This window comes from Ovis aries, chromosome 25, assembly GCF_016772045.2.
Source record: "Ovis aries strain OAR_USU_Benz2616 breed Rambouillet chromosome 25, ARS-UI_Ramb_v3.0, whole genome shotgun sequence".
NCBI lineage: Eukaryota > Metazoa > Chordata > Mammalia > Artiodactyla > Bovidae > Ovis > Ovis aries.
The window spans coordinates 34,009,800-34,035,413 of NC_056078.1; the positions used below are offsets into that span (position 1 = coordinate 34,009,800).

At 55.8% G+C, this 25,614-nt stretch overlaps 1 protein-coding gene across 5 annotated transcripts in view; it reads left to right on the plus strand.

The window, feature by feature from the left end:
* Nucleotides 1-25,614, plus strand: part of ZMIZ1 (zinc finger MIZ-type containing 1) — a 190,026-nt gene that overhangs the window by 66,768 nt on the left and 97,644 nt on the right. For all 5 annotated transcript variants that reach the window (XM_060406366.1, XM_060406364.1, XM_027962408.3 and 2 more), the window contains 2 exons: nt 12,447-12,555; nt 18,925-19,038. In XM_060406366.1, coding sequence (XP_060262349.1) covers nt 12,496-12,555; nt 18,925-19,038 — 174 coding nt within the window. In that variant the 5' untranslated portion in view covers nt 12,447-12,495. The remainder of the gene's footprint in view (nt 1-12,446; nt 12,556-18,924; nt 19,039-25,614) is intronic.

Consider the following 25,614-nt stretch of genomic DNA (forward strand, 5'->3'; position numbering starts at 1 on the left):
CTGTTGAAGGGCCACACAGGCCGGCGGCCTGGGGCAGGGGTCTCTGGCGGCCGCGGCTACCTTGGCCTGTGCCGTCTCTTTAGGTTTCTTGGCTTAGAGGGGGCAGAGAATGTGTCAGCCTCCCCAGACAACCCAGCCTCTGCCTCAAGCAGCTCAGTTGACCTTCCAACTCTGGCCTTTGCCCTTCTAGAAAGTGAACCTGGGCCTCTCTCCTCCTGACCTAGGCCAGCATTGCTAGGGGTAGAGAGTTGCCGGGCCCATAGGCAGGTCCTGGCCGGTTGGGTACATCTAAGCTATTAAAAATCAGAGATATAACTTTGCCAACAAAGGTTTGTAGTGTCAAAGCTATGGTTTTTCCAGTAATCGTGTACGAATATGAGAGTTAGACCATAAAGAAGGCTGAATGCCAAAGAATTGATGCTTTCAAAATGTGGTATTGGAGAAGACTCTTGAGAGTCCCTTGGACAGCAAGGAGATCAAACCAGTCAATCCTAAAGGAAATCAACCCTGAATATTCATTGAAAGGACTGATGCTGAAACTCCAATATTTTGGCCACCTGGTGTGAAGAGCCAACTCATCAGAAAAGACCCTGATCCTGGGAAAGATTGAGGACAAGAGGAGAAGGGGACGACAGAAGATGAGATGGTTGGATGGCATCCCCAACTCAGTGGACATGAGTTTGAGCAAACTCTGGGAGTTGGTGATGGACAGGGAAGCCTGGCGTGCTGCAGTCCATGCGGTGGCAAAGAGTCAGACAGGACTGAGCGACTGAACAACAGAAGTGACGGTGGCCTCGTGAAGCTGCCCGTAATGCTGGATTCAGCATCCAAGGCCCCAGTGACGGTGGCCTCGTGAGGCTGGACGTAATACTGGATTCAGCATCCAAGGCCCCAGGCCTCCTGGGGACCTCCTGGGGGGGCAGTGGGTTCCAGATCTTGGTGTGGATGCTCTGTGGCCTCTCTTCCCGCAGACACTTCAGTTTCTGGTCCCCTACCCTGCCAGGCACCGCTGCCCCAGCCTGCCCACCCTTCTCTGCAGTCTCTCTCTCCCTGCTGTCCAGCCTCTTCACCCCGCAGCCACTCAAATTCCCCGCAGGGAATTTGTCAAAGCCAGTTCCAGGGAAAACTAGTCTATGGGATTTTAAAATGTGTTTAGTGGAAAAAGTTGTTTTGCACTCCAGTCACTTTGGGAAAAGCCAGATGCTCTAAGGCCCTTTATGTGCAAATGTGCTTCCTCCTCACCAATGGTGGTTGGAATATGCAGCTTCTCCCCAGCCAGTCTTACCAGAGGATCCTTCGTCAGGAAGGACCCTTTTCCGCGAAACTCACCACAGGCAGCCTGATCTGCAGTGTCCTGGCTGCTCCCCTCCTTTTCCCAGAAGAGGCAGCGTTTCTCCTCTGGTCCCCCGCCTCCTCCTGTGGCACTGCCCACCTGGACACTGCATGGGTGTCCGGTGCCGCTCTGGAGCGGCAGCACTCTGTCCATCTGTCCTGAAGCAGTGACCCTATCCCTCTGTCCTCCTGAGCTTTTCAGGACTGGCCTTTGCCTCAAGGACAAATCCCCCCACCCAGCACTCTGGCCGGTGGGCACAGGCCCCTGCCTCAGCCACCCACGTCCTCAAAGGCACCTGGCTCTGAGACGCAGGGTGGTTCCCAGAGGCGCCTGTGTGAGGGTGCATGGAGGGAGAAAAGTTGACGGTCTTTAACATCTAGAGTGGTGGCTTTTAATTCCCCCCACCCCCCTAGCGGATACCGCCTCCTCTCTCTGGCCCTGCTTTCCTCCTGCTTGTGATGGAGATGATAAGACCCACCTGGTCCTGAGCAGAGCTGGGGCCCACGTGCTTGGGGCTGTGCAGAGTGCTTCCTATTCGCTGACTCATTTAACGAACTCAGCAGCCTATGAAGTTGAGACCATTGTTACTGCATCCATTTTACAGATGCCTGAGGCACTCAGAGGAGAGCATTTTGCCCCAGGTCACAGAAGCTAGCACATGAAAGAGCCAGGATTTGAACCTAAGCAGCCTGGTGACCTGATCCACTAAGCTATATTACCCACATAAATGAGGTGATAACAAGGGTTATGTACTGATGTGAGTTGGATCATAAAGAAGGCTGAGCACCTGAGAATTGATGCTTCCAAATTGTGGTGCTGGAGAAGACTCTTGAGAGTCCCTTGGAAAGCAAGGAGATCAAACCAGTCAATCCTAGAGGAAATCAACCCTGAATATTCATTGGAAGGACTGATGTTGAAACTTTGGCCACCTGATGCAAAGAGCTGACTCATTGGAAAAGACCGAATGCTGGAAAGATTGAAGGCAGGAGGAGAAGGGGATGACGGAGGATAAGGTGGTCTGGATGGCATCACTGACTCAATGGACATGAATTTGAGCAAACTCCAGGAGTTGGTGATGCACAGGGAAGGCTGGAGTGCTGCAGTCCATAGGGTCACAAAGAGTCAGACAGGACTGAGCAACTGAACAAGAAGGGTCGAATGAGGTTATGACACCAGGGTTTTGTAAACTATAGAGTGCTTTGCACAGTCAGAGTGTCAAGTCAGCACTCGGTTTTGGAGCGCTTGGTGTAAATCCTTGTCTCTCAGTAGACACTCAGGAAGCATGTTTTCAGGTTGCTTGTGGGGTACCCAGCTTGTCCCCGAAGGGCCCCAGAGATGAGGCCCCCACTCCCAGCATGAGTTGGGGTGGCTTAGTCCCTGAGTCCCTCAACACCCAGAGATTCCCTGAGTGCAGATCTGATGACAAGCAGGGTGATGGACACCAGACCCAGCTGACTCACCCCTTTGCAACCACAGGCTTGGATGTACGGGGTCAGTGTGCCAGCATCAGCCCAGCTGGGATGCCAGAAATCCCCAAGGAGCCATGGGGACTTCACAGGGTTTCTGCAGAAATAAAATCACAGATGCTTCCCACTAGGAGCAGAGCCCTTGCCGCCGTCAGGGTTGGCATGGCTTGCCGCGGTCACCCTGTCCTTCCTTACCCACACCTGGAGACCCCCGAGAGCTCCCTGGGGCAGGTCCCTGTCTGTGCTATCCTGGGCCACAGGTGTGCACTCGGCAGACACCTGCAGGAGGGGCCTGGCTGTGGATGGAGCTGGGAGAGCCGAGACCTCCAGGGCAGCCCAGGCTCCCGAGGGCTGAGTGTGGCCCCAGCCCCACTTCTGACCTGTAGCAGAGGCTCAAGGCTCTGCTGTACCTCCACCCACACCCCTGCCCGGGGCCTCAGTTTCCTCTTCTGTGAACAATGGGTCTGAGCAGATCCCCAGATCCATTCTAGATCTAAGCCATGAGAACTGGTTTTGTGTTGGTTGGTTGGTTGGCTTTTTACCATCTACCACTTTTAAGTCAAATAAATGCCTGCTTTTTGATTCCTCTGTTCCCCACCTCCCTTTTCTTGAGAAATTTTTAAACAAATCTGACAGCTCATAGCAACTCACTAAAAGAGAAGACATACCCAGTTAGTAAAAATAAAAGCCCAGGCTCAGGAGAAACAGCTGCAGCCCTAGACCAGCCCATATTAGTCCTGCATGATAGGGGAGTAACGACCCACCCACGCTGAGCCTTCCTTTTTCTCCTCTGCAAAATAGGCTAATACTGCCCACCAGCTGCTGTGAGGCTGTGACGGATGGAAGGTTGCTTGACATGTGGCTGGTTTGCCTATGTGGTCCGAACGTGGGCTCTCAGCTCGAGAAGAGCCTGGCTCTGACTCCCAGTTTCGGGTAAAGAGGACTAAATTGGGGACTGGGAAATTCGCACGCAGATCTCTGCTCATGTCTTGACTGGCTGGTGCCCCTCAGCTAAGCCTTCCCCACTCTGAGCCTCTGTTCACCCTCCTTTTAAAAATGGAGGTGCCCAGGGGTTTTCTCCTCATATGTTGGCACCAAGTGGTTAAGAATGCCTGGGCAGAAGGGTGTGTGGACGATTGGCTGGGTCGTGTGTGGACCCAGTGGAAGAATGGTGACTGTTTAGCCAGGCCTGTCAGGGGTGCAGGAGGTAGGGGCAGCATCCTTACACCACACACCTTCTGTGTGCCGTGTGCTTCTTAAGGGCTCATCTAGTTATACTGACTCTCCCTTGGACCTGCCATTGCCCCACCCCTGTCTGGAGCTCCTGGAGAATGCCAGGCGGGTGGATTTGGAGGCTCGAGGAGCTAGGGTAAGGAAGAGATGGTGGAGAACACCGTTTTGTCCCTAGAACTGGAGCTGTAGGCATCTTCAGGGCATTTACAGCCTTCTATAGGACACCAGCTGGTAGTCAGGGGACCCTGGCTCCACCTCCAACTTTATCCCACACTATGGCTTCTGAGTTCCCCAGGGAATTGTTTCTGCCTTCCCCCTTCCCCGCTTCATGGCATCTGAGCCTTGGGAATCACAGGTAAGAGCCTTAAAACAAAGCCAAGTCAGGGCTGCTGCTTGAGCACGGCTGTCCTAGGGAAGGCTTGCGGCCCAGACAGCATCAGGCGGGACCGTGACTCCCTGGCTCTTCAGTGACAGTCGCCTTTGTCACAGGCAGAGATGTTGAGGAAGCCTGCCACGTTCGCACGGAGAGCATGATGCAGTGAAACCTCATGGGCTGTGTAACCAGCCTGGGTTCAAGTCCTGGCACTGCCACTGCTTGGTAGTGTGACCCTGGGCAAGTCATTCTACCTCTCTGAGCCTCCGTTTCTTCCTCTGTAGTATGGTAATAATAACTGGAGCATCACAGCGGGATTCTGGGGCTTAGAGCGAGCTGATGCGCGTAGGGAGCCTAGCGTCTGGCAAGGATAAGTCCATTCGTTGCTCAGTTGCCGAATGGTGTCATTCTCTTGCCACCCCATGGGCTACAGCCCTTGCTCTGCTTCTCTTTCCATTTGGAGGAAACAAAAAGCAGAGGTGGCATAGCCTTGGGGAGGAGAGGAAACCCAGCAACCTGACCCAGGACGAAAGCTGGCCCTCTTTCACCTTTTGCAGAGAAGCTGTCAGTGAAAGTTCACTGCGAGGCCATGGACCTGGAGTGTGGCCAGAGGGTGGTGGGAGGTTTTGACCCAGAGAGTACGACCTGGGCCGGCTAAGGCGTCATGGGCCCTGGGGAGATGAGCACACCTGGGTGCAGCTGGGACTCCCAGGACGTGCGGGTGGGGACAGTGGGCTGGCACCTTTGTCAGAACGACACTGGCACGTGTCCTCCCAAGTCAGCCATCCTCTCCTCTGGATCAGCTCTCGTGTCCCGGAACAGGTTGTCAGGTGCACCTCCCTGCCCTCTGGAGGGGCCCCTCTGAAGCACCCAGGGTGTACATGGTGTTGTCCCACTAGCCACCATTGACAGTGGGGGTTCCTGTAGGGGAAGGCGGGTGCTGGGAGACTGGGTCATCAAGAGAAGTGGGTCCACCCTTCCAGCAACCATGCCAAGTCAGAGCGTCTGAACTCTGTGGCCACAGGTATGCAGCTTTGTCCAGTCCTGGCACAAGGGGCACTCCCCAAATTAAGGAGGGGTCCTGCGTTTGGAAGAGACTGTTGTCCAAATCAGGATTTCCCTTTTCAGAACAATGTGCCCTGCGTGACTTCACTTACTCAGCTCCTCCGCTCAGTGGGAAGGGAGGGGATACATCTTCCTGTTTGAGAGATGAGGGCTTGGGAAGATAAAGGGCCCTCCCACAGCCTCCCTGCCAAGAAGGTCTGGCTTTCAGGGCCCACCCCTATCCAGGGACCCCACCAAGAGCAAGGCCACAAGCTGGCCCCAGGGTCTGCTCCAGCGGCCTGGCCACGAATGGGAAGCAGCTGGTCGGGGCAGCTGCCTGGAGCTGCCTCTTCCCTCCCCCCACTCGTGCCTGCCCCTCTGCCCTCCTCCCTGACTTCCCTGGGCCAGGGCACAGAGTGACCCCGACTAGTTTGCTTCACCATCGCCTTCTTCCTCTGCCTCCAAGCAGCGTGCCTGGAGACCTGCTACACCTCTCTGAGCGCCTTTACTTTAAGATGAGGAAGGCATCCAACTATATCAGTGCTTTCTTAACCTCCGTCTCTTTCATACCATTTATGTTTAAAATGGTCCTTTAATCGTTCCAGGTGTGCCAACCCTCCCATATTTAACCCCATCCCAAATAATAATATCCACAGACTCGCCAGTGATCACTGTTGTAGCCCAGACACTTCACTGTGGAAATGTGAAGTCTTGGTCCATGGACCACCTAAAATCACCCTTGTTCCACTAGCAGTACATGGATCACTCTCTGGGAGCCCCAGCCTGACTCATCAGAGTCTCCCTGATGAGATCCTCCGATTAGGACCGACTCCTTGCTGAAAACCCATCCATCCATCCATCTGATGAGCATTGCTGGGCACCCACTGAGTACCAGGCCCTAGACTAGGCTAGACTCTGGGAATCCACAACTAGAAGACATCTCAACTGATGGGGTGCCAGATGCAAAGACCTCTCCCTCATCTAGTACCACCAAATCGGGGGTTCGTGATGGGGCACTGAGGACATCGAAGTGAGTGGCTTTGCTGGGGGAAACCAGCCAAGAGGGTGACCCCCGAACCAAGCCTTGATGGATGGAGGGGGCTAGGCATTGTGGGCTGAGGCACAGAGGTAAAGACCTAGAGGTGTGATCTTCAGAACACGGTCCCAGAGGCAGGCAGCAGCCCCACGTGGAGGATATGGGATCAGCAGGGAATAGTGGGAGGTGGGGGCCAGACAGGGGCTGACACTGTCACACAGAGGTCACTGCTAAACCCAGGGCCCACAACATCCACCTGTCTTGGAGTCTGAGAGCTGGTAAACCAGCCGACCAGGATGCATCCCCTGGAACCCCAGGTCTCCCACCACACTGAGCAGCAGGCGCATCCCAAGCTCCTTGGCCATGACAATGTCTTGGAATGCAGCCTCTGCTCTGCAGACTGTAGGTACAGCCCCCCTCTCCCCTGCTGCCAGCCCCGCTCGTCCCAGGGGACCCGAGCTGCAGATGTGCATGGCGATTGAATCGTTTCTGCACACCACTGCTCACACGGCTCCCCTGGGGACCCGCCACTTGCCTGTGCAAGCTGTCAGGAGATGTGTGTACTCCGTGCGTCTGGGTCAGCACTCAAGTGTGTGTGTGTACCTATACTTAAGTGTGCAAATGGGGTACATAAGCATGTGTTTGTGCACACACAGATGCAGAAGCCTCTCGGCTGAGTTCTTGTTTGTTAAGTGTACCAGTTAACTTGTTGACCTCAAAAGGGGAAAATAAAACAGCCTGATGTTAGTACCCCTGATCCTAGCCCTAGGGAGCTGCCTCCAAGGTTCCAGGGCCGCACTTTCCATGGAGCAGATTAGAGCAACTCAGTATTTCTAAGGAGGAGCCTATGAGGGCCATGTGCCTCCTCCAGCATTTTAGACCAGGTGAGAATCTGCCAGGGAGCCAGGAGGTGGCCCAGGTCTCTCCTTAGGCCCCGCAAGGTGGGTTCCAGTCCCACTCATCCTTCTTCCCCTGTGTCCATCCCCTCTCTCCGCCCCTGCCTACCATCCCACCAGGACATGTGGTCCCCAGGCGCCCTTTCCAGTTCTCCACAGTCTACTCTCCGAGCCGCCCTACTTGCCTGAGGGCAGCAAGCTTTCCTTGAGCGCATCTTCTGTGCTGAGCTCCCCTGAGGCCGGACTCACCCGAACTCCCCTACTAGTGGTGAGTCGTGCGAAATGAAAGCTTGGCCCAGAGTTTCCTGGGCCAGCAGGCTCCCCGCAGGCCTGCCTTGAGACAGCCTTTGCGATTCTAGAGTCAAGCCATCTTACACTTGTTGAGATGGCGTTTTCCAAACAGCTGGAGCTCCTGACACCAAAATTCTAAGATGTTGAGTTTGAAGAGCCGCCAGCAGCCAGCTAGGCTTTGTTTTACAGATGGGAAAACCAAGGAGGGTGGCAGAGCTGGGCTGCCTCCAAGCTCCCACACTGACTAGCCTTGCATCCCCTGCTGGCTGGGGGCTGCTCAGACCAGGACAGAGGACCCGGCACCACAGGGGTGGACCGCCTGAGCCCACTCTCCATTCGGAGGCAAACAGATGGCAGGAAGGGCCAAGGCATGGGTACACCCAGGACCTGGCCACCAGTGATCTCCAGCTGGGAGGGAGCCTGGCCGCAGTGGGTGCTGGAGTTACAGCCGCCACTGAGGATTTGTAGCGACTCGTAAAGGCTTAGAGGTGTCCAAGCTGGAAGGAGGGAGGCAGCAGCCAAGCCCAGCAGCGCTCCTGTGGTGGAGGGCGACCTCTGCTGGCCGCTGAGCACTCCCACTTTCCCGCACCGGCCAGCATGCAGGGAGCCCAGCGGCACTGGGATGGCCTTGGAAGCAAGTGGATGGGTGTGGACAGGTTCCAGGGGCACATCTTTCTGGGCTCAGGCACAGTCTTGGGTGGGGACTTCCAGGAGTCTCCGACCTCCAGTCTTGGAGGATTGGAAAGCGGAGGGTTTGAATCAGCCCAACACCGTCCCAGCTGTGTGACCCTGGGAAAGTCACTTCATCTCTCTGAACCTTTTAGGATTAAGTGAATTAGCAGTGCACAGGGCCTGGCCTAGAGCCTGAACACAGCAGGTGCAGAACTAATGGGAAATCTCACACTGCCCCTCAGGGAGCCACCGTTCCCATGCCTCCTTCAGCACCCCTCTTCTCCTCGTGTCTGTGATCTCTAGCCTTCTAGGCTTTGGCCCTCTTCCTTCATGGGCCGGCAGCACCAGCCCATCCATTCCGGGTGTTAACAGCCCCAATTTTCCGCCGATCTTGGCGGCTTACAAGTGTCACCTCTCCTGTGAGTGTCTCCTTAATCAACTGGACATTTTGTTCTTTCATAGATTGAGACATACATGACTTGCAGTTGTCCCTGGGACGTGTGGTGTCTCTCCTGTCAACCTCTGGGTCTCACAGGTGTCCCAGGCCCAGCCATTCATGTCTTGGTTCCTACAACACGGAGCCCTGGCCTGGGAGTAAAGCCCCCTGGGATCTCGCTCTAGCTCAGAGGTGCTGTGTGGCTTTAGACACGCCCCCTGTGTCTAAAGGCCCCCAAGAATAAAACCAGCTGAACTCGAGGTGGTGGAGGAACTCAAGGCAGCTTTGGTCAGTGACATTCTGAGCATCTTTGAATCCAGGTGGGCCGCAGGCCCCCCAAGAATAAAACCAGCTGAACTCGAGGTGGTGGAGGAACTCAAGGCAGCTTTGGTCAGTGACATCCTGAGCATCTTTGAATCCAGGCGCTGTCTCAGATCAGACAGGCCTCCAGATGGTACAGGGCAAGAGTCAGTGCAGAGACAGACCCAAACTTGGACAGGCTCTCTCCCCTTTATTGTTTGCCTTCCTCAGGGGAAGCCTGTGGCCCCCTGCTTGCGACTCAACAGGGAAGGACAGCCTCTGGCCCCCCAGGTGGCTGTCTTGGTGGGTTTGGTGCCTGCTTGGGGCTGCCCTGGGTGGGCTGGAGCCCCCAGTCATTCTACAGGCGCTTATCAAGACCCCGCTAGGCCTCTGACTCTATAAACAAAATGCTGTGCCCATCCTGGGAAAAGTTCCTACCTAGAGACTGTTGCGAGGCCACCTAGAGTGAAAGTGAAGTCACTCAGTCGTGTCCGACTCTTTGTGAAGAGCCCCACCAGGCTCTTCTGTCCATGGGATTTTGCAGGCAAGAATACTGGAGTGGGTTGCCATTTCCTTCTCCAGGAGATCTTCCCGACCCAGGGATTGAACCCGGGTCTCCCGGATTATAGGCAGACGCTTTTACCATCTGCGATCCCTCACCAAATTTCCACAGTTCCAATTCCTAACCCCCCGGGCAGTTATCTTCATCAACAGCACCCCCTGCTGGCCACATGGGCCGGCGCAGGCCTTTTGTCCTGGTTGGCTGCTGCCTGTGGGCAGGGGGTTGAGGTCTGCACAGGCCTGGGGTTTCCTCTGACTTCCCTTCAGACTCCTCCTTTTTAATGGGGCACTTTGGCTCAGCACCCCTGCCCTGCTAGCTGTGGAAACAGCAGTCTGTAACGGGGACCCTGGCAACCAGTGTTCGTTCGTGCCCTGGGTGGGGGCTGGAAAGGCCCAGCTCTTTGGGTACCATGTGGTGCTTGAGGGAGCACCTTCGAGCCTCAGTTTCCTCATCTGTAAAGTGAGGATATAGTAACCATGTCTTTGCCTAGTGCCCAGACCAGCATGTCCTTGACATAAGAAGAGTTCACCAGTCATATAAAAGGTGACGTGGAATAGATACAGGCTTGGACCAAGAGTCCCATGAGCTCAAGAAAAGGATTCCATTTTCACCTCACCATGTTCCATAGAGTTAGCACAGTATAAGATGTTGACAAGTATTTGCTGGGTGAGTTGGAAGCATGCAAGGATGGACAAGCGGAGAATAAAGATGGATGGGGTGGGTGGATGGATGGGCGGACGGATGGGCAGATAAGCATCCAGATGGATAAGTGGTGGAGAAGTTGCATATCTGGGTGTGTAAATGTGTGCTAGGAAGGACGCTGGCAGAGTGAGGGTGGAGGAGATCAATGTAGGGATGCCACCCCCATTTTTACATTTTTGCTGGAGAGCTACAAGATAAGATGAACCCAGCAAGCACTGATCAAAGTACAGATGCCCAAATGACCCAGAAACCCCACTTCCAGGAGTGTGTCCTCTAGATTAATTCACACATGATGATGTGGCCGATATAAAACTCTGGCACTGTTTGCAGTGAAGAAATCTGGGGATAGTGCAGGCCTCATCTTGGGCTAGAGGGTGAGCCCCTGGAGCAGAAGGGCCTTGGCTAGGGCCTCAGGCCTTAGAACAGCACCTGGCCGGGGTGGATGTTCAGATGGCAGTTGGATAAATAACTCATCAGTGCCTGGGATGCTGTGCAGCCATTAAAAAATGAAAAGGCTCTTTATGTCTTGATGTGGAATACACTTTGAGATATCGTTAAGAGGAAAATAGCAAGGTCCGGAGAGTGTGTGCAGAATGCTATCATTTTATGTGTTTTAAGGGGTGGCAGAGGATAGTACACATAGATATTTGCTTCTCTGAGTCCTTCAGAAGGAGACAGATGACACTGGTTCTCTCCAGAAGGGTCCCTGGGGGCAGGGGACAAGGCCAGCATGACCCTGGACCCCTGTGATTTTTGAACCACGCCAATGAGTCGCCTTTTCAAGCACAAATGGAACAATAAGAAGTGCTTGAGAAGAGCTGTGCAGTGAAGAGCTCCTTGGAAGAGGAACAGGGCCTTCTTCCCAAGGCTGCAGTCAGGCAGACGATCGGCTTCCTGAACCAGGGTCGGGGCAGAGAGACAGGACGTGGGAGCAGACAGGCAGACACACAGTCCAGACAGGCAGACACACAGTCCAAACCGCCACTTGCCACGGGAGATCTCAGACCTCAGTTTCCTCATCTGTAAAATGCAGACAATTCTGATCTTACAGAGCGGGTATGAGGAGTTGAGGAGAGAATGCAAGGGCCCAGTACACAGCAAGTGCTTGGTGGATGGGACGTTTGGTGACATGGCCAGAGAAGAGAGGCCTTCGGGGGGCAGGTTTTGGGATAGCAGCGAAAGCCAGGGGTGGGGGAACCTCTGCTGAGTCCCCTGTGTCTGCAGCCAGAAATGCCCCGGGGTTATGAGGGGACAAACAGCCAGTGAGGAGCAGACTTCTGCTGAGGCCTGGGAACCCGGACTCCTGAGCAGGGGGAGGGCCAGAGCTGAACCTCTCTCCATCTGTCTGCCTCTCCTCCATCTCTGCCTTCGCGCTCATGGCCTCCCTGGAGAAGCCTGGGGGCTCCACGGGCTTTGCGGAACTGAGGGGACCTCGTCACACACACGCTCACCTGCCCCAGCCCCAGCATCATTCAGGAAGAGTGAGCCTGTGCCCCGTCCACTCGGCCAGGAACTGGCAGTCAGAGTCCCAGGGCCCGAGTCGGGCTCCCTGTGCCACCCGGGGTAACTCCCTTCCTCTCTGAACCTCAGTCTTCTTGTTTGGAAAAGGGAAGTGGTGCTGATGGCTGCCTACCCTCTTTCTTTCCTGGGAGAGCAAAGGGGAAACATAAAATGGTGGTTTGTAGACTCCAAGGCATGGGAGACGCGGGGAGGGCACCCACGGCAGGATTGGTGCCTTAAACGACACATGCGCAGTCAGGCTGTCCCACGGGGCGATCTCGGCACACACGTGCACACACAGCCCCGGCAAGCGGCCTAAGTCCCGCAGCAAGAACCCGAAGATGGGGCTGCCGTTGCCGCCATCGCCACCCAACACACGCGTGTGTGTAGACAAGCAAGGTGGCCATGCCTGCCCAGTGCTCACACGAGCCACCCACGAGGAACACCCAGGAACGCCTCCTGCCCCGAGCCCAGCGCTGAGCCTGGAGAAAGGTTGAGCAGCCACAGGCGTAGCTCCTCCTCCCGGCCCAGGGCTGCCCCGGGGCAGAGGCCGGCGGGCCTGGCGCAGCCCCGGTGACACCCACTGTCCTCTGTCTTCACAGGCTGGACGCCGTTCATGGCTCTCGGGTAGAGCCCAGCGAAACGGCCAGAATGAATTCTATGGACAGGCACATCCAACAGACCAACGACCGGCTGCAGTGCATCAAGCAGGTGGGTGTGCAGCCGGGCTCCCGCCGCCCGCAAGGGCAGGGCACCGAGGCGGGCAGAGCAGAGGGGGCGCTGGTGGGCACTGTGTGGTAAGCGCCTGGGATGCTGGGTGGAGGTGAGGGTCAGCAAGGGCCGACTGCTTGAGGCTCCCCGACCACCCACCTCGTGAGAACTGGCGTGGACCAGTCTCACATTCGAATCACTCCGCTGAGTTCAAGTGCCAGCTCCGTCTCATCCCTTCCCTGCCCTTCCCAGCTGTGTGACTTTGAAGCAGTGTCATGCCCTCTCTGGGCTCTGCTGTGCTCTCTGGGTTGTTTTGAGGATGCAATAAAGTGCCTAATGTCTCTCCCAGACCCAAGCTCCCCGCCTGTCTGCTCTAGTGGCTCTTTGTAAAGAAATAGAAAAGGAAAGGTCTTGGAAAATCAATCATCTTACAGAAAAAGAAACCGAGGCACAGAATGGGGAAGAGTTGTTGCCTGAAGTCACAGAGTACAGCCCCGCTGGTGCAGGGAGAGCCTCGTCCCCGAGGGTGCAAGTCCCCCCCCCCGCCCCCCGCTGCCTGTGCTCACACCAAGCATTAGAGGTGATGTGCCTGCCAGGGCTTCCCAGGTGACTAGTGGTGAGAACCCACCTCCCGATGCGGAGGCAAAAGAGACGGGTTTGATCCCTGGGTAGGGAAGATCCCCTGGAAGAGGGCATGGCAGCCCACTCTGGTATTCTTGCCTGGAGAATCCCATGGACAGAGGAGCGTGGCGGGATACAATCCATGGGGTCCCACAGAGTCGGACACGACTGAAGCGACTTAGCACGCACACACGCTCTCTGTCTGGATTATTCAGACGTAGGAATCCTTCACAGTGGGCTCAGAAGTCCCCACTTTAAGAAGCCTGGTTGAGCCTGGGCAGGCAGGCGCCCCCCAGTGGTGATCAGGAGTGATGCGCCCTCCCTCTGGGCTCAGCCTCCCGGAAGCCAAAGGCAGCATGTCCGTGCACAGACTCTGGTGATATTTTACTCCAGGAAAGAGGAGATAGAGCGAAGGAGTAGAGGCTTTGACATCAAACAGACCCGAGGCCAAATCCTCACTCCTCCGTGTACCCACAGTGTGGTCGCTGAGATCAGGCCTGGCCCTCTGTTTCTCTGAGCCTCAGTTTTCTGTGTCAAGTGGGTCCAGTAAGGCCATCCTCATAGGATGCTCTGAGGACATTACAAGCGGAGCGTGCAGCCTGGCCTGGTGGCAGATGATCTGCTAATTGTGGTGGGGGGCGTTGTCGTTGGTGTCTCAGTGACAGGGATGTCTTAGGGGAGGGGAGTGCTGGGGAGAGGCCCCTGGCTTAGGTGGGCTTAGCTGGCAGTTAAAGAGCCAGTGTAGGCCTCCAGCCTCAGGACCCCCCAGGGGAGGCAGGGGCAGAGCTCACAGCCCCACCCCCACCCTGCCTGCCCTCCCCGATCCCCAGGGCCCAGTGGAACTGAGGCTAGTCGGCGGGAGTGAGGGATGTGTGTCCTCTCATTAGCATCAAGCAGAGCAATCTCGGAAGCCTGGGCCCTGGGTCTGCGGAGAGGAAATTGAAGACGACTTGTTACAGATTGAACTCAGCCGAACAGCTCTCCCAAACGCCAATTACGCCTCTGTTCACGGTCACAGAATAGAAACCAGACGATGGGCTCCTCCTCCCCTGCCCGTCCCTCCTCCTCCTTCTCCTCCTCCTCTAGGCTCCATGGGGCTCTCTCCCAGCTCTGCCTTTGACCCAGTTTCTCCCGCCCAGGAGGGATCAGCTGTCAGTGGCTCCACCCCCAGTAATACAGTCAAGCCCCTGTGCCCGAGCCCTCTATGTGCTGCTGGGCAAACAGCTCCCCCTACAACCTACTCACAACTTGACTTTTCTCCCTGCATCTGATTCTCTGCAAGAATCAGGGAGCCCTTTACCCCCTGGGCCACCCAGGGGTCCAGCAGGGGCCAGAGCCCACCCAGGAGCAGCCTCTCCAAGCGTGGCACACGGGCTCAGATTCACCAGTCAGTAAGCCTGAGTCTCCCTTCCACCACTCGCTGGTTTCCTGACCTTGATTAAGTTGCCACTTCATCTCCCATCGTCTGTAAATGGGCATCGTGATGCAAGCCCAGCCATTGGGTCCTGGATCTGCTTAAAAGCCAGGGGTTGCCTCCACTGTCCTCGCCTGACCTACCCCCCCACACACGTCTGCACGTGCGCACACACACAAACAAACGCACTATATAGCTCTGTGCTTGGGCCAGACTGTGGCTCCTCTGTGAGGGTGAGCAGGCTGTCCAGATGCCCCTGGGCTGTCCAGAGCTCCCTGCATCCTCCACGCTGCTCCCGCATCTCCAGTCAGACACAGCTCAGCGCTGATGTCTGTCTGCTCCTCAGCTGCCCCAGAGGGCAGCCGTGGTGACTGAAGACTGTTGATTCTCAGACATCCCATAGACTGATCAGAAGAGAAAGGTCTGCATGTTCTGAGGATGATGCATGCTTTGGCTGTGCCTCCCTCTGGCTGGTGGAGCTGCGGCTCCCATCGGGGCCTCAGAGCCTCTGACTCTCCACCCTGCCTGACTTACAGCGCAGCCCTCCCTGTCCACCCGCCCTGGTTCTCACCACTGCTGGCACTTGCCAGCCCCCGAGCACCCAGCCGTCTGTCCGTCCTCTCTCCAGACCTCTGGCTCAGCTGCCTTTCTGCTTTCTCAGCTTCAGGTGCTGGGAGAACGGGTGCCCTCTCTAGGACATGCCCTAAACTGTCCCCACAGGCACATCTGGGCTCCACGTGCAAAGCCATGCCAATCAACTAATTCCTGCACAGCAGCCTCCCTGAACCTCAGGTGCTCTTTTGAGTCTCTGCACTTCCCCTTCCTGAGCCCTGGTGCTCCCTGGGCACCCAGTTACCGCTCCCATCCTGCTCTTTCTCCCTTAAGCTATGAGCCCCGCAGGGTGTGCATCAGGTCTCCCTCCAGCCTGAGTTCCTCAGGGGCAGAGGATGAGCTGTATTCATCGTACGGCAACAGAGTCCAGGCCAGGGTGGGGCCTAAGTAGGTTGGGGAAGAATGAGGTTGGGGTGGGTACTCACAGATCAGTAGCTAAGGGATGGATGGATGGATAGATGGGTGGACACAGGGATAGGCAGTTAGGTGAGTGGATGGTGGGTGGATATAAATGATGGATAGGTAAAGAAATGATGAATGAACGGATAAGTGGGTGGTTGGATAAACTCTGGATGGAATGAAAGATAAGCAGGTAGATGAATGGATGGACGAGTGATGGATAAAGTAGGGAATGGATGAATGGGTAGGTGGACACGTGGATGGATGCATGGATGAACTGATTCATTTTGGGATGGATGGATGGGTAGATGGATGGATGGGTCATTTGAGTCACAGATGAATTGATAAGATGCATTCATCACTTCATCTGGGCACTGGTATCCCCAGCTCCTGCTCCAAGAGACTCAGTGGCCAGTGGATATAGCCCAGGAAGGTCTTCTGAGGAATTACAGAGAAGACCTGGATTCCTGGTGTGTGTTGGGGGTGGGTATTAGCATCCAGTAACAGCCGCAGCCAGGGAGGACTCTGTGTGTGATTCACATCTGTACTCCCATCCCCAGATCATGAAGGAGTGGCCAAGCTCACCCCACCCAGTCCTGGCCCCTCCAGGTACCACTGGGGACCTAGTCTGAAGCTAACCGATTGCTGGTCTGCTCTGGACACATAGCATGCCTTGGACAGCTAACTGCTCACAAACCATTTCTGCATGGGCCTGGCCTCATGCCAGTTTGGGGGGTTCTGGAGATGAAGGGGGCACTAACTCTTTTCTGGAGGAGTTTGTAGGAGAAACGAGAAGCCATAGAGAGGTCCTAGTGTACCAAGCAATAACAGTCTTGCCTGACACCTGCTCTGTAATGGGAATGCCGTTACGGATGTTGTTTCTACGCCTTGCACAGCCCTGCGTGCTGTCCCCACCCCATTTTGCAGAAGAGAGATCTGAATCTCAAGAATACAGCCAGGGCTGTGAGGCTCAGTGGCTGAGATGGGGTCCTCTTCATTTCACTGCATCCCTTGGCCACCTCAGAGTCTCTAAATGGACGACAGAAGCACAGAGGGGGTGGAGGTTTGGCCAAGGCCACACAGCCGCTGGGCAGTAGCTACCAAATGGGATGCCTGAGGTCTTTTGTACCACTGAGTTGCACCCACGAGTCACCTCCCATAGCCCAAACCAAAGACCTCATGAACTGGCTAGGGCGAGAGTGGAGAAGCTCAGAGGTGGGCTGGCCAGATATGGAAGGCTGGTTGCTTGGGGCCAAAGCAAAACTGGACCCATGAGACTGGTCTTGGAGACCCCTTGCAAGCCTAAAGCCCCAAAAAGGGATGTCAAAGATGGGATGCTGTGGGTGGGCAATTCTGAGAGCACCATGCGGTGGTTGCTGACCCTGTTAATTGGGTGTGACATCACGTAAATAAACGGAATAACTTGGTTAGCAGAGGGAGGCTGCTGGGCAGGGGATTAACCGATTTGCATGGCTTTCCACGCGGAGACCAGATGCTGCCCATGGCCTTGGAGGGGGCAGGTTTTAGAGAGGACACAGGAGTCAGAGGGCCTACTGCTGCCTGCTCAGAGGGTCTGCTTCTAGCCATGGACATCCTCCTATCTTCATGTGCAATGAGCTCTGTCTGCAGAAAGAGCCGTGTGTGTGTGTGTGTGTGTGTGTGTGTGCGCGAATGCATGCATGTGTGTGTATGTGTAGCCAGGGCAGGAGGTGCCGAGTGCAGCTGCGCCTCCAGAGGAGCCTTTGGAAGAGAGTCAGGGCCAAGGGCAGCCCCACGTGCCAGGCGCTCTGCCAGGGGCCGTGTAAGCCTCCTCTTGTTTAATCTTCACCACGGCCCTGTGACAGAGGGCTTGCACACCTGCCCTCTTTCTCCCCTTCACCTCTCCCTGTCCCTTCGCTCCCATGGAGGGAGAATACTCTGATGCGTTTCTCTTTCCTCCATCCATTTTTAAATCTGGTCTTTCATAAACCACATTGTAATAGCAATCACGGAACTCTAAAGGAAACAAAAATCCCCACCACTAAGCCATGATCTGCCATCCCCATTTTACAGGTAGGGTGACTGAGGCTCCGAGAGGGGAGGGGATGCCCTAGGTCAGTAGGTAGTTGTGGGTGAAGACGGTGTGACTCCAGGGCCCCAGCTCCAGAGGGGCTCCCCCAGCACATCATGCTCGCCATGCAGTTCTGGGACCTGGCAGCTCCTAAGACCCCTCCCGGCCTTGGCTCCAAGGCAGACCTTCACTGCAGGGTGGGAGCAAGTCACTGGTCCGAGGGCAGCTGCTGCTCCCAGTCTCTCCCAGCACCAAGGACGTGGGGATCCCCTTTGCAGCTGGTTTCTACTCCAGCCCCTGTGGACACCTTCTGCCTGTCCTGCTGGAGACCTCACAGGGAGTCACATTCAGCCCTGAAGTTCCAACTCTGCCCCAACATGCTCCGTTACCCTAGACTCCATGCCTAACTCAGCCTGGCCTAGGAAGACTCGGATGAGTGTTAAGGAAGGAAGGAATAGCCTCAGCAGCCCCTCCCCCTCTTCAGCCCCATGGCCTGGCTCTGAAGCAGAGTCTAGAAGCCTTGGCACCAGAATTCAGCCTCTGTCGACTTAGACCCCATAACTGGGTGGGGCCTGAGCTCGGGCAGGGTCCCCTCCCAGCGACGCCAGCATCCCTGAGCCCAGGAATCCCAGGTGTGGGGAACAGGAATGGCCGAGCCACAGGCACCTCATCACGACGTGACAATCACCTGGGCGCGTTGTGCTTGAGTGTGCCTTCCCAGCTGAGTGTGGCCTGGAGGCCTCTTTCTCTGCCCCCTGCTTCTGCTATTTGGCTCCAGCAGGGCTTGCTGGAGCCAGAGCAGGTGGCATGCAGACCTGGGCTGTGGTGATGGTGGTGGTTTGCGAGGCAGGGGGTGGGGCTGGGGGGTGCTCATCAATAAGGAATCTCCAGGGCCAGTCTGTCCTGACTCAGGGAGAACCAGCTCCAAGGATGGGAGCCACACACCACCCTCTTGAACCCTACAGGGCTTCCTAACCCCCGCTGCCAGCATCCAGAAAACATTTTAATATCTAACGTCATTGCCCTTTTCTAGACCTCAGTTTTTCCATCTTTGCAATGGGGCCACAATTCACATCCCATCAGAAAGTAGGCTGGAGTGGAGATTCAGGGGGAAAGTGAATGAGGAGTTTAAGAGAACTCATTAATCCTGGCCTGCCCCATTCTGTGGGTCTCCTCCCCAGGGAAACCTGGGATCTTTGCTGCCCCGGACTCCCTCCCACTGCACTGGCCTCACTGCTGGAGCCTCACGCTGCCTCCTCTCTCTCTCCCACAGCACTTACAGAACCCCGCCAACTTCCACAATGCTGCCACGGAGTTGCTGGACTGGTGCGGAGACCCGCGAGCCTTCCAGCGGCCCTTTGAGCAGAGCCTGATGGGCTGTTTGACGGTGAGTCTGCATCCTCCGGGCCTGTGCCTGCACCCAGGGAGGATGGCTGGGGACTCATGTGCTGGGCTGCAGCTGGAGGGGAAGACCCGTCTGTATGTACCCCTGACAGGCATACACCTGCAGGGAATCTAGTCTGATGGGGAGACACATTTCTCAGGGTTACGTGCATTCTTTACACTTGATGAGAAAGACACGATCCTACTTTGAAGAGTTCCAAACTTATGAGAGTAAATGTTCCATCATACATAAAGCAGAGAGACTCTTGAAGGTTTTCAACCCTCTTTTTACCCATTCATTCATTCACTTCGGTAAACATCTGTTGAGCTCTTTTTACAGTCGCCCACTCATCTATTCATTCACATAAGCATTTATTGAGCTTCTATTACATCCATCCATCTATCCAAATAAACACTGATCTCCCACTTATCATGCACAATCCCCTCTGCTAAGTCCTGGGAAACTGAAGATGGGAAACACCTTGCCAAGCCTGATTCCCTCTTCAATGCGGAGATAGCTGTGGGAAGAGACGGCTGAGGAGATCATGATAAGGTGGAGGGAACTCAGAGAAGGGAAGTGTTACCCATCTTGGTGGTGGGGCAGGTTGCAGAAAACAGGAAAAGCGCCACTGATACGTCTGTAGGAGTCTGATAACCTGCACAAGCCCCTGAGGATAGCAAGAATGTCCTAAGCACATGGAGCAGAATGTGCCAGTGCCCAGATGTGCAGCAGAATCCAGGAAACTGAAATTAACTCATCCTGGTAAGGGTCTAGGATCCAAGCTGGGCAGAGGCCAGGCCCAGAGCTAGCAGTTTGATTTGCCAAGCTTAGGAGCTCGCTGGCTGACAGCCACGTGGAAGGAGCTCAAAGCTTTGATTGTCCCCAGCCACGTGGCCTGTATCCATATATGTGAGGGCACCTCTGCGGCCAGTGGGGACAGCTGCTCAGACCGTCCAGAGTCAGCTTTGAAGGGAATGTGGGTAAACAGATTGCCGGGGAGCCCGGCTACCCCAGCGCTTGGGGAGGAAGGGCCAAGATGTACGCCTCGTCAGGCAGGAACAGTGGGTACAACCCAAGGCCACCACGTTTTCTGAAAAAACCTCCAGACAGGAGAGAGGCGAAAGGCCGTCCCTGCAGAGCCCCTCCTCCGTGCCCGACACTGAGCTTGGCCCCGGGATGTGCCTTCTCCCCGGCTCCTCAGAGCAGACTGGTCCTGCCTTCATCCTCACTGTATAGAGGAGGGAGCTGAGAAGTGGGGGGTACCTTCCCAGGTTCACACAGCCAGTTAGAAGTGGACCTGGGATTCAGGTCGGGACCCGTCCATCTCTAGAGGGGATATTCCTGGCCTTTAGGGATGCCAAGCAGGGATGCAACCGAGACCTTCCCAAGGTTTCTGCATTTGTCCGAAGCTGACACCATCTGGCTCCCTCAGGGCCACTGGGCCAAACCGCCTGCACTTCCCAGCCTTCCTCCTCCTCCATCCCCTGGGCTGCCCCTCCCTCACCCAGCTCCCTTAATCCTCTTTGTGGGATCCTGGCTCAGGCTAAGCCCCAAGGGCAGGGCCAGATGTTACTCCCAGCTGCTGGTAGTCGTGAGGAAGGGAGGGGGTAGGGCTGCCATGCTCCCTGCCCCGAGCTTGACCTTTCGAGAATGCAGGGACCTAAGGCTGAAGCCAGTGATGGCCTCGGTCAGGTGGCTGGACAGGTGGGCATGAAATGACCAGTAACGGGCCCCACCACGGCCCTGTCATTTATCTATTCATTCAGCAAATATTCACAAGTCCACACTCAGCCCTGGAGGGGCGTGCAGTGAGCAGCGTGGGCCTCTCGCAAGCAGCTTAGCTTTCTGTGGGAGAGGCTGACACTAAGGCCCATGAAGGAGTAAGTTAAGGATGTACCCCAGCGCCCTGTAAGAGGGAGCAGGATGGTGATCAGAAAGTGTCTTGAGGCAATGCAACCCAAAGAGCAAAAAGGAGTCTGCCTGGGAAGACGGGAGGGAAGGCTTGTCCAAGCAGAGGGAACTCGGGAGTTCGAAGGCCCTGAGGCTTGATGACAGTCTCAGGTGACAGGATCACAGGCGTGGGAGAGGGGTACAAGAGAGGTCAGAGGGGAGCTGACCCCGAGGGTGCAGACTGAGAAGAGTCTGGATGTGATGGGAAGGGCAGTGGGGAGCCCTTGCGGGTCTTCAGCAGGTGAGTGGTGGGATATAATTTATGTGAGGACAAGAGCTCTGCAGGGGAGCATCCCTGGAGGGTAGGATGGAGGGATTATGGAGGTCTTCGTGGAGGAGGAAGCCCAGGGAAAACTGTAGGATCTGACTGAAGGGGGATGAGGCCATGGCTTCCCAGGCACAGGAAGCTGTGTAGACAAAAGCCCAGGGCCGGCTGTGCCCCCGGATGAAGGCACACACTTGGGTGAATGGCCAGCTCTGAGCCCCACCCCATTCCCAACCTGCCACTCAGCCAGAAAGGGGACTCAGACCACTGGCCACAGCGGTGAAGACCTGAGTGTGACTGTTGCTTGGAGCACTATAAATCCTGCAGCAGGAAAGGCTGGCAGGGGGCGCGGGGAGTGGTTTATAGAAGACACCCTCAGTGCCCACGTATCTCCCTGTTATCATCTCCTTGCACCCTTGTGAAGACCATGCAAGAGGGCAGGGAAGGGTTTATCACCCCCTGTTTTACTAACAAGGCAACAGAATTTGGGGGAGCAGCTTGCTACAGTCCCAGGGTTGGGACCGCTGCCCCCGCAAGAGCCCTGGGCCCTGCCGCCAGCCCTCCTATCCCTTGAGCATCCTCAACCCAGCTGTGCCCCGGGAGAGAGATGGGATGGGACAGGTGAGCGATTCCAAGGGGTCTAGGCAGGGTCCCCCGCTACACACACACACAGACACACTTGCGCCCCTTCCCATCCCAAGGGCTAGCTGAGCCCTCCAGGTTGCCCTCACCCTCTCAGTGACCTCTGGAAACAATTTCCTCTGGATTCGGCTTACTTGGAGGATATAAATTAAAAACCACTTAGCCTCAGGCAATAACTGGACACATTTTTGCCATACCAGGGCAGGGCCCTGGGTTGAAGAGCCTTGGGCTGCTGGCAGTCCCCTACCCCACCCTCCCTTTCATGCCCTCTGACCCCAGGATGCAGACCTGCAACCTCTCCCAAGGAACGTCAGCCCAGGTACCACTTCCTCTTCTGGACCAGCTCCTTCCCGGGCCCTCCCCTTAGCGGCAGGGCTGACTGTCCTCTCTGGGAGTCCCTCTCAAAGTCAGACCTCTCTGGACCTGCTTCTCCTTCCTCCCCTGTGGGGCAATGTGCTTGATCTGGTCGAGGACAGACAGAAGGCTGAGGCAGCCAGGACACAGGAGAAGGGAGACAGGCATGAGAGGAGACGGGAGAGAGAAACCGAAAACCCGTAAGCACAGCAGCAGAGCCCTTGCCATCCCTCCAGGGAGGGAGTCCCCGCAGCCTCAAAGCGTTCACAGCTGAGGTCGTGGGTGCACGTTCACAGACAGCCTTCATTGAGCGTGTGCCTGGTCCTGGCTGTCATCCTTGCAAAGAGGAGATTTTGTACCCATTCCACAGATGAGGAAACTGAGGCCCAGAGAGGTTAAATCACGTGCCTTTGGTTGCTCAGTATAGGATGGAGCAGGACTGGAGCACAGGCCAGTTTCCGTGACTGCCTCATAGGATGACAGAACCCAGCCACCAGCTGGGAGCAGGAACCCCTTCTTTAGCATCCCCTAGACAATCTGTCCTGTTTTACAGCCAGGAGACTTGCTGCTTTCAAAGGCAACGCAGTCCTTTATGGCAGGACTAATGTAACTGCCATATGACTTTGATCATGCCTGTTCTCTTGCCTCTGGGCCCCAATTTTCCTGCTCTGTGGCCTGAGGGACTGGACTGCCTGACCTGTAGCACGCCAAGGTCTAGGTCTCAGCCAGCCAGGTCACACCAGTCAGCCTTGGAAGCACCGCATAGGCTGGGCCAAGCTGACCGGACCGAGGCAGCCAGCAGAGGGCAGCGGTGCCGCGGCCGCGCACCACAGGCTCTTCACGGAGGGGTCTTCACACTCGTGCGGTGGGAGCAGGCATCTCTGAAACACCACAGGAGACCACTCAGCTGAGCCCACTCTCCCTACCACTGACAATCAGACCCTCCTCACGGGACTTCAGGGGGTCCTTAGGCTGGGCCAGGGAAGACAGGGGCTGCACGAAGTATTCTAGGGTCGCAGGGTCCAGCTTAGCCTGCTCTGCCACACTTGTGCTGTGTGACCTTCAGCCAGGCCCCGCCCTCTCTGTGTCTTGATTAAAGGAAATTGTTGGAGCCAATAACCCTTCTGAATACTGGGCTTGGGGGACTTACTGACAGAGCCTTCCAGGCCTGCAGGGGAGCCCTTAGAACCAATACCAATACCAGGCCCCTCTTGCTCAATCTAGCTAGTTTCTCTTTTTGGAACCAGAGCAACAGGATCAGCCAGTATTGGCCAAACAGAGGGACCTTTGCCTTTCTGCCCTCAACCCAGAGCCTGAAGGTTCTCAATGCAGATGGGGGAGTTATGGCCTTAACCCTTTGTGGGTTGAAAAAGAAGTCCTCTCGTGGGAAGAACCCAGGCTTTGCAGCCTGACTGCCTGGCATAGCATCCTAGCTCTCTCACCCTCAGACTCCTCATCTGTAGAACAGAGACAGTCACACCACCCCATAGAACTGTTGTGAGAATTTGGCACCTCACTGCCTACAAAGCATTTACTTAGCCCTCGTTCATGGAGGCCAGCATTATTGCACCAGGGTGTCAGCATAGCCCGCAAGCAGCAGCCTTCCTGAGGCACTAGTCCAAACAAACTGCCCAGGCTCACTCACACCCACCCCAAGGCTGGCCCACCAATGAGGGCTCTGTAGTCATCATCTGAGCTGCAGTGACCCTTCTCCCTACGCTACAGTGTCTGTCTCCAGAGCTGGAATACTCAACAGGCCAGAGAGAATTAGTGGTCTTGGGGCCTTCCCTGGCAGTCCAGTAAGACTTCACCTTCCAGGGACTTCCCTGTGGTCCAGTGGTTAAGAATCTGTCTGCCAGTTGCAGAGGACACAGGTTCGATCCCTGGTCCAGAAGGATCCCGCATGCCAGGGCGCCACAACTACCTGACCCCCGTGCTGCAGTTGTTGAACCCCATGAGCCTAGAGCCCGTGCTCCGCAACAAGAGAAACCACCGTAATGAGAAGCCTGCGCACCACAGCCAGAGGGGAGCCCCCCGCCCACCACAACTGGAGAAAGCCCATGCGGCATCGAAGACCCAGCACAACCAAGATTCAATTTATTAATTGATTATTTTATAAAAAGGACTTCACCTTCCAGTTCAGGGGTTACAGGATGGTCCATATTTCAAAAAAAAGGATTAGGGGCCCTATTTTTTCTGCCTGCACAGTGAGACTAACAGTGAGGAATAGCTGGCCCTGAGGTGGCTCGGAGACTCTGGAACGTGGTGTGTGAGTGGCAGATGGGGGTGGGGGGCTGGGCGGAGTTGCATAAGAGCCGCAGTGCAGGGGCAGATAGATCCCGTGGGAAAGAGGCCTGGGGAGGCAGAAGATTCCTGCGCCAGGGGCTCTGTGTGCAGCAGAGAAGCTGAGCAAACATTCGAACCTGAGAAAGTCCTTTTTCCTCCCTGCACAGAGAGCTCCCTGGAGATGGAGGCGGGGAGGCAGGGTCAGGAGATCATGCTGGTCCTGGAAGGAGGGATCCACTGGCTCCTTCCTGGTGCACCAAGGACACTCTCTCTGGGCCTCAAGTGTCCACAGTTTTTAAATGAGAGGGTTGGCAAAGAAAAGTGGTTTTCCCACACTTTGTAGCTCTAGGGTTCTTGCGATGAACCCCTAAAATAGAAAGCCTATGAAATGAAGTGAAAGTCACTCAGTCGTGTCCGACTCTTTGTGACCCCATGGACTGTAGCCCACCAGGCTCCTCTGTCCATGGAATTCTCCAGGCAAGAATACTGGAGTGAGTAGCCATCCCCTTCTCCAGGGGACCTTCCTAACCCAGGAATCAAACCCAGATCTCCCATATTATAGGCAGATTCTTAACCGTCTGAGCCACCAGGGAAGCCCAAGAATACTGGAGTGGGTAGCCTATCCCTTCTCCAGAGGACTTCCTGACCCAGGAATCGAACCGGGATCTCCTTCATTGCAGGTAGATTCTTGACCAGCTGAGCTACCGGGAAAGCCCTTAAAGCCTATAATGGGGCTCTCTTCTAATGGCTGCCGGGGCAGGGCCAGACTCCATTGCAGCCTAGACCCTCGGAGGGCCTCGAAACGCCTCTGGAGCAGTGGTCTCTAGGGGCTCAGTGATAGAGCCTTCCCTTTCTCGGCAGAGTGAGCCCCCCATCTGGGAGCCCTCCTTTCCCAGTCAGCCATAGCCACCCCAGCTGCTTCCTAAAACGACTCCATTTTCCAAGGTCCTTCCTTCTTAATAAGGAAACCTAATTCGGCTGCTGTTAATGAGGAAGGCGGGCAGGAGGGAGTTGATCTGGCTGGTGGGCACCTGGGAGTGGGCAGGTGTGAGCCTGCGGAGCCATTCGTGAGCCATCCTAAG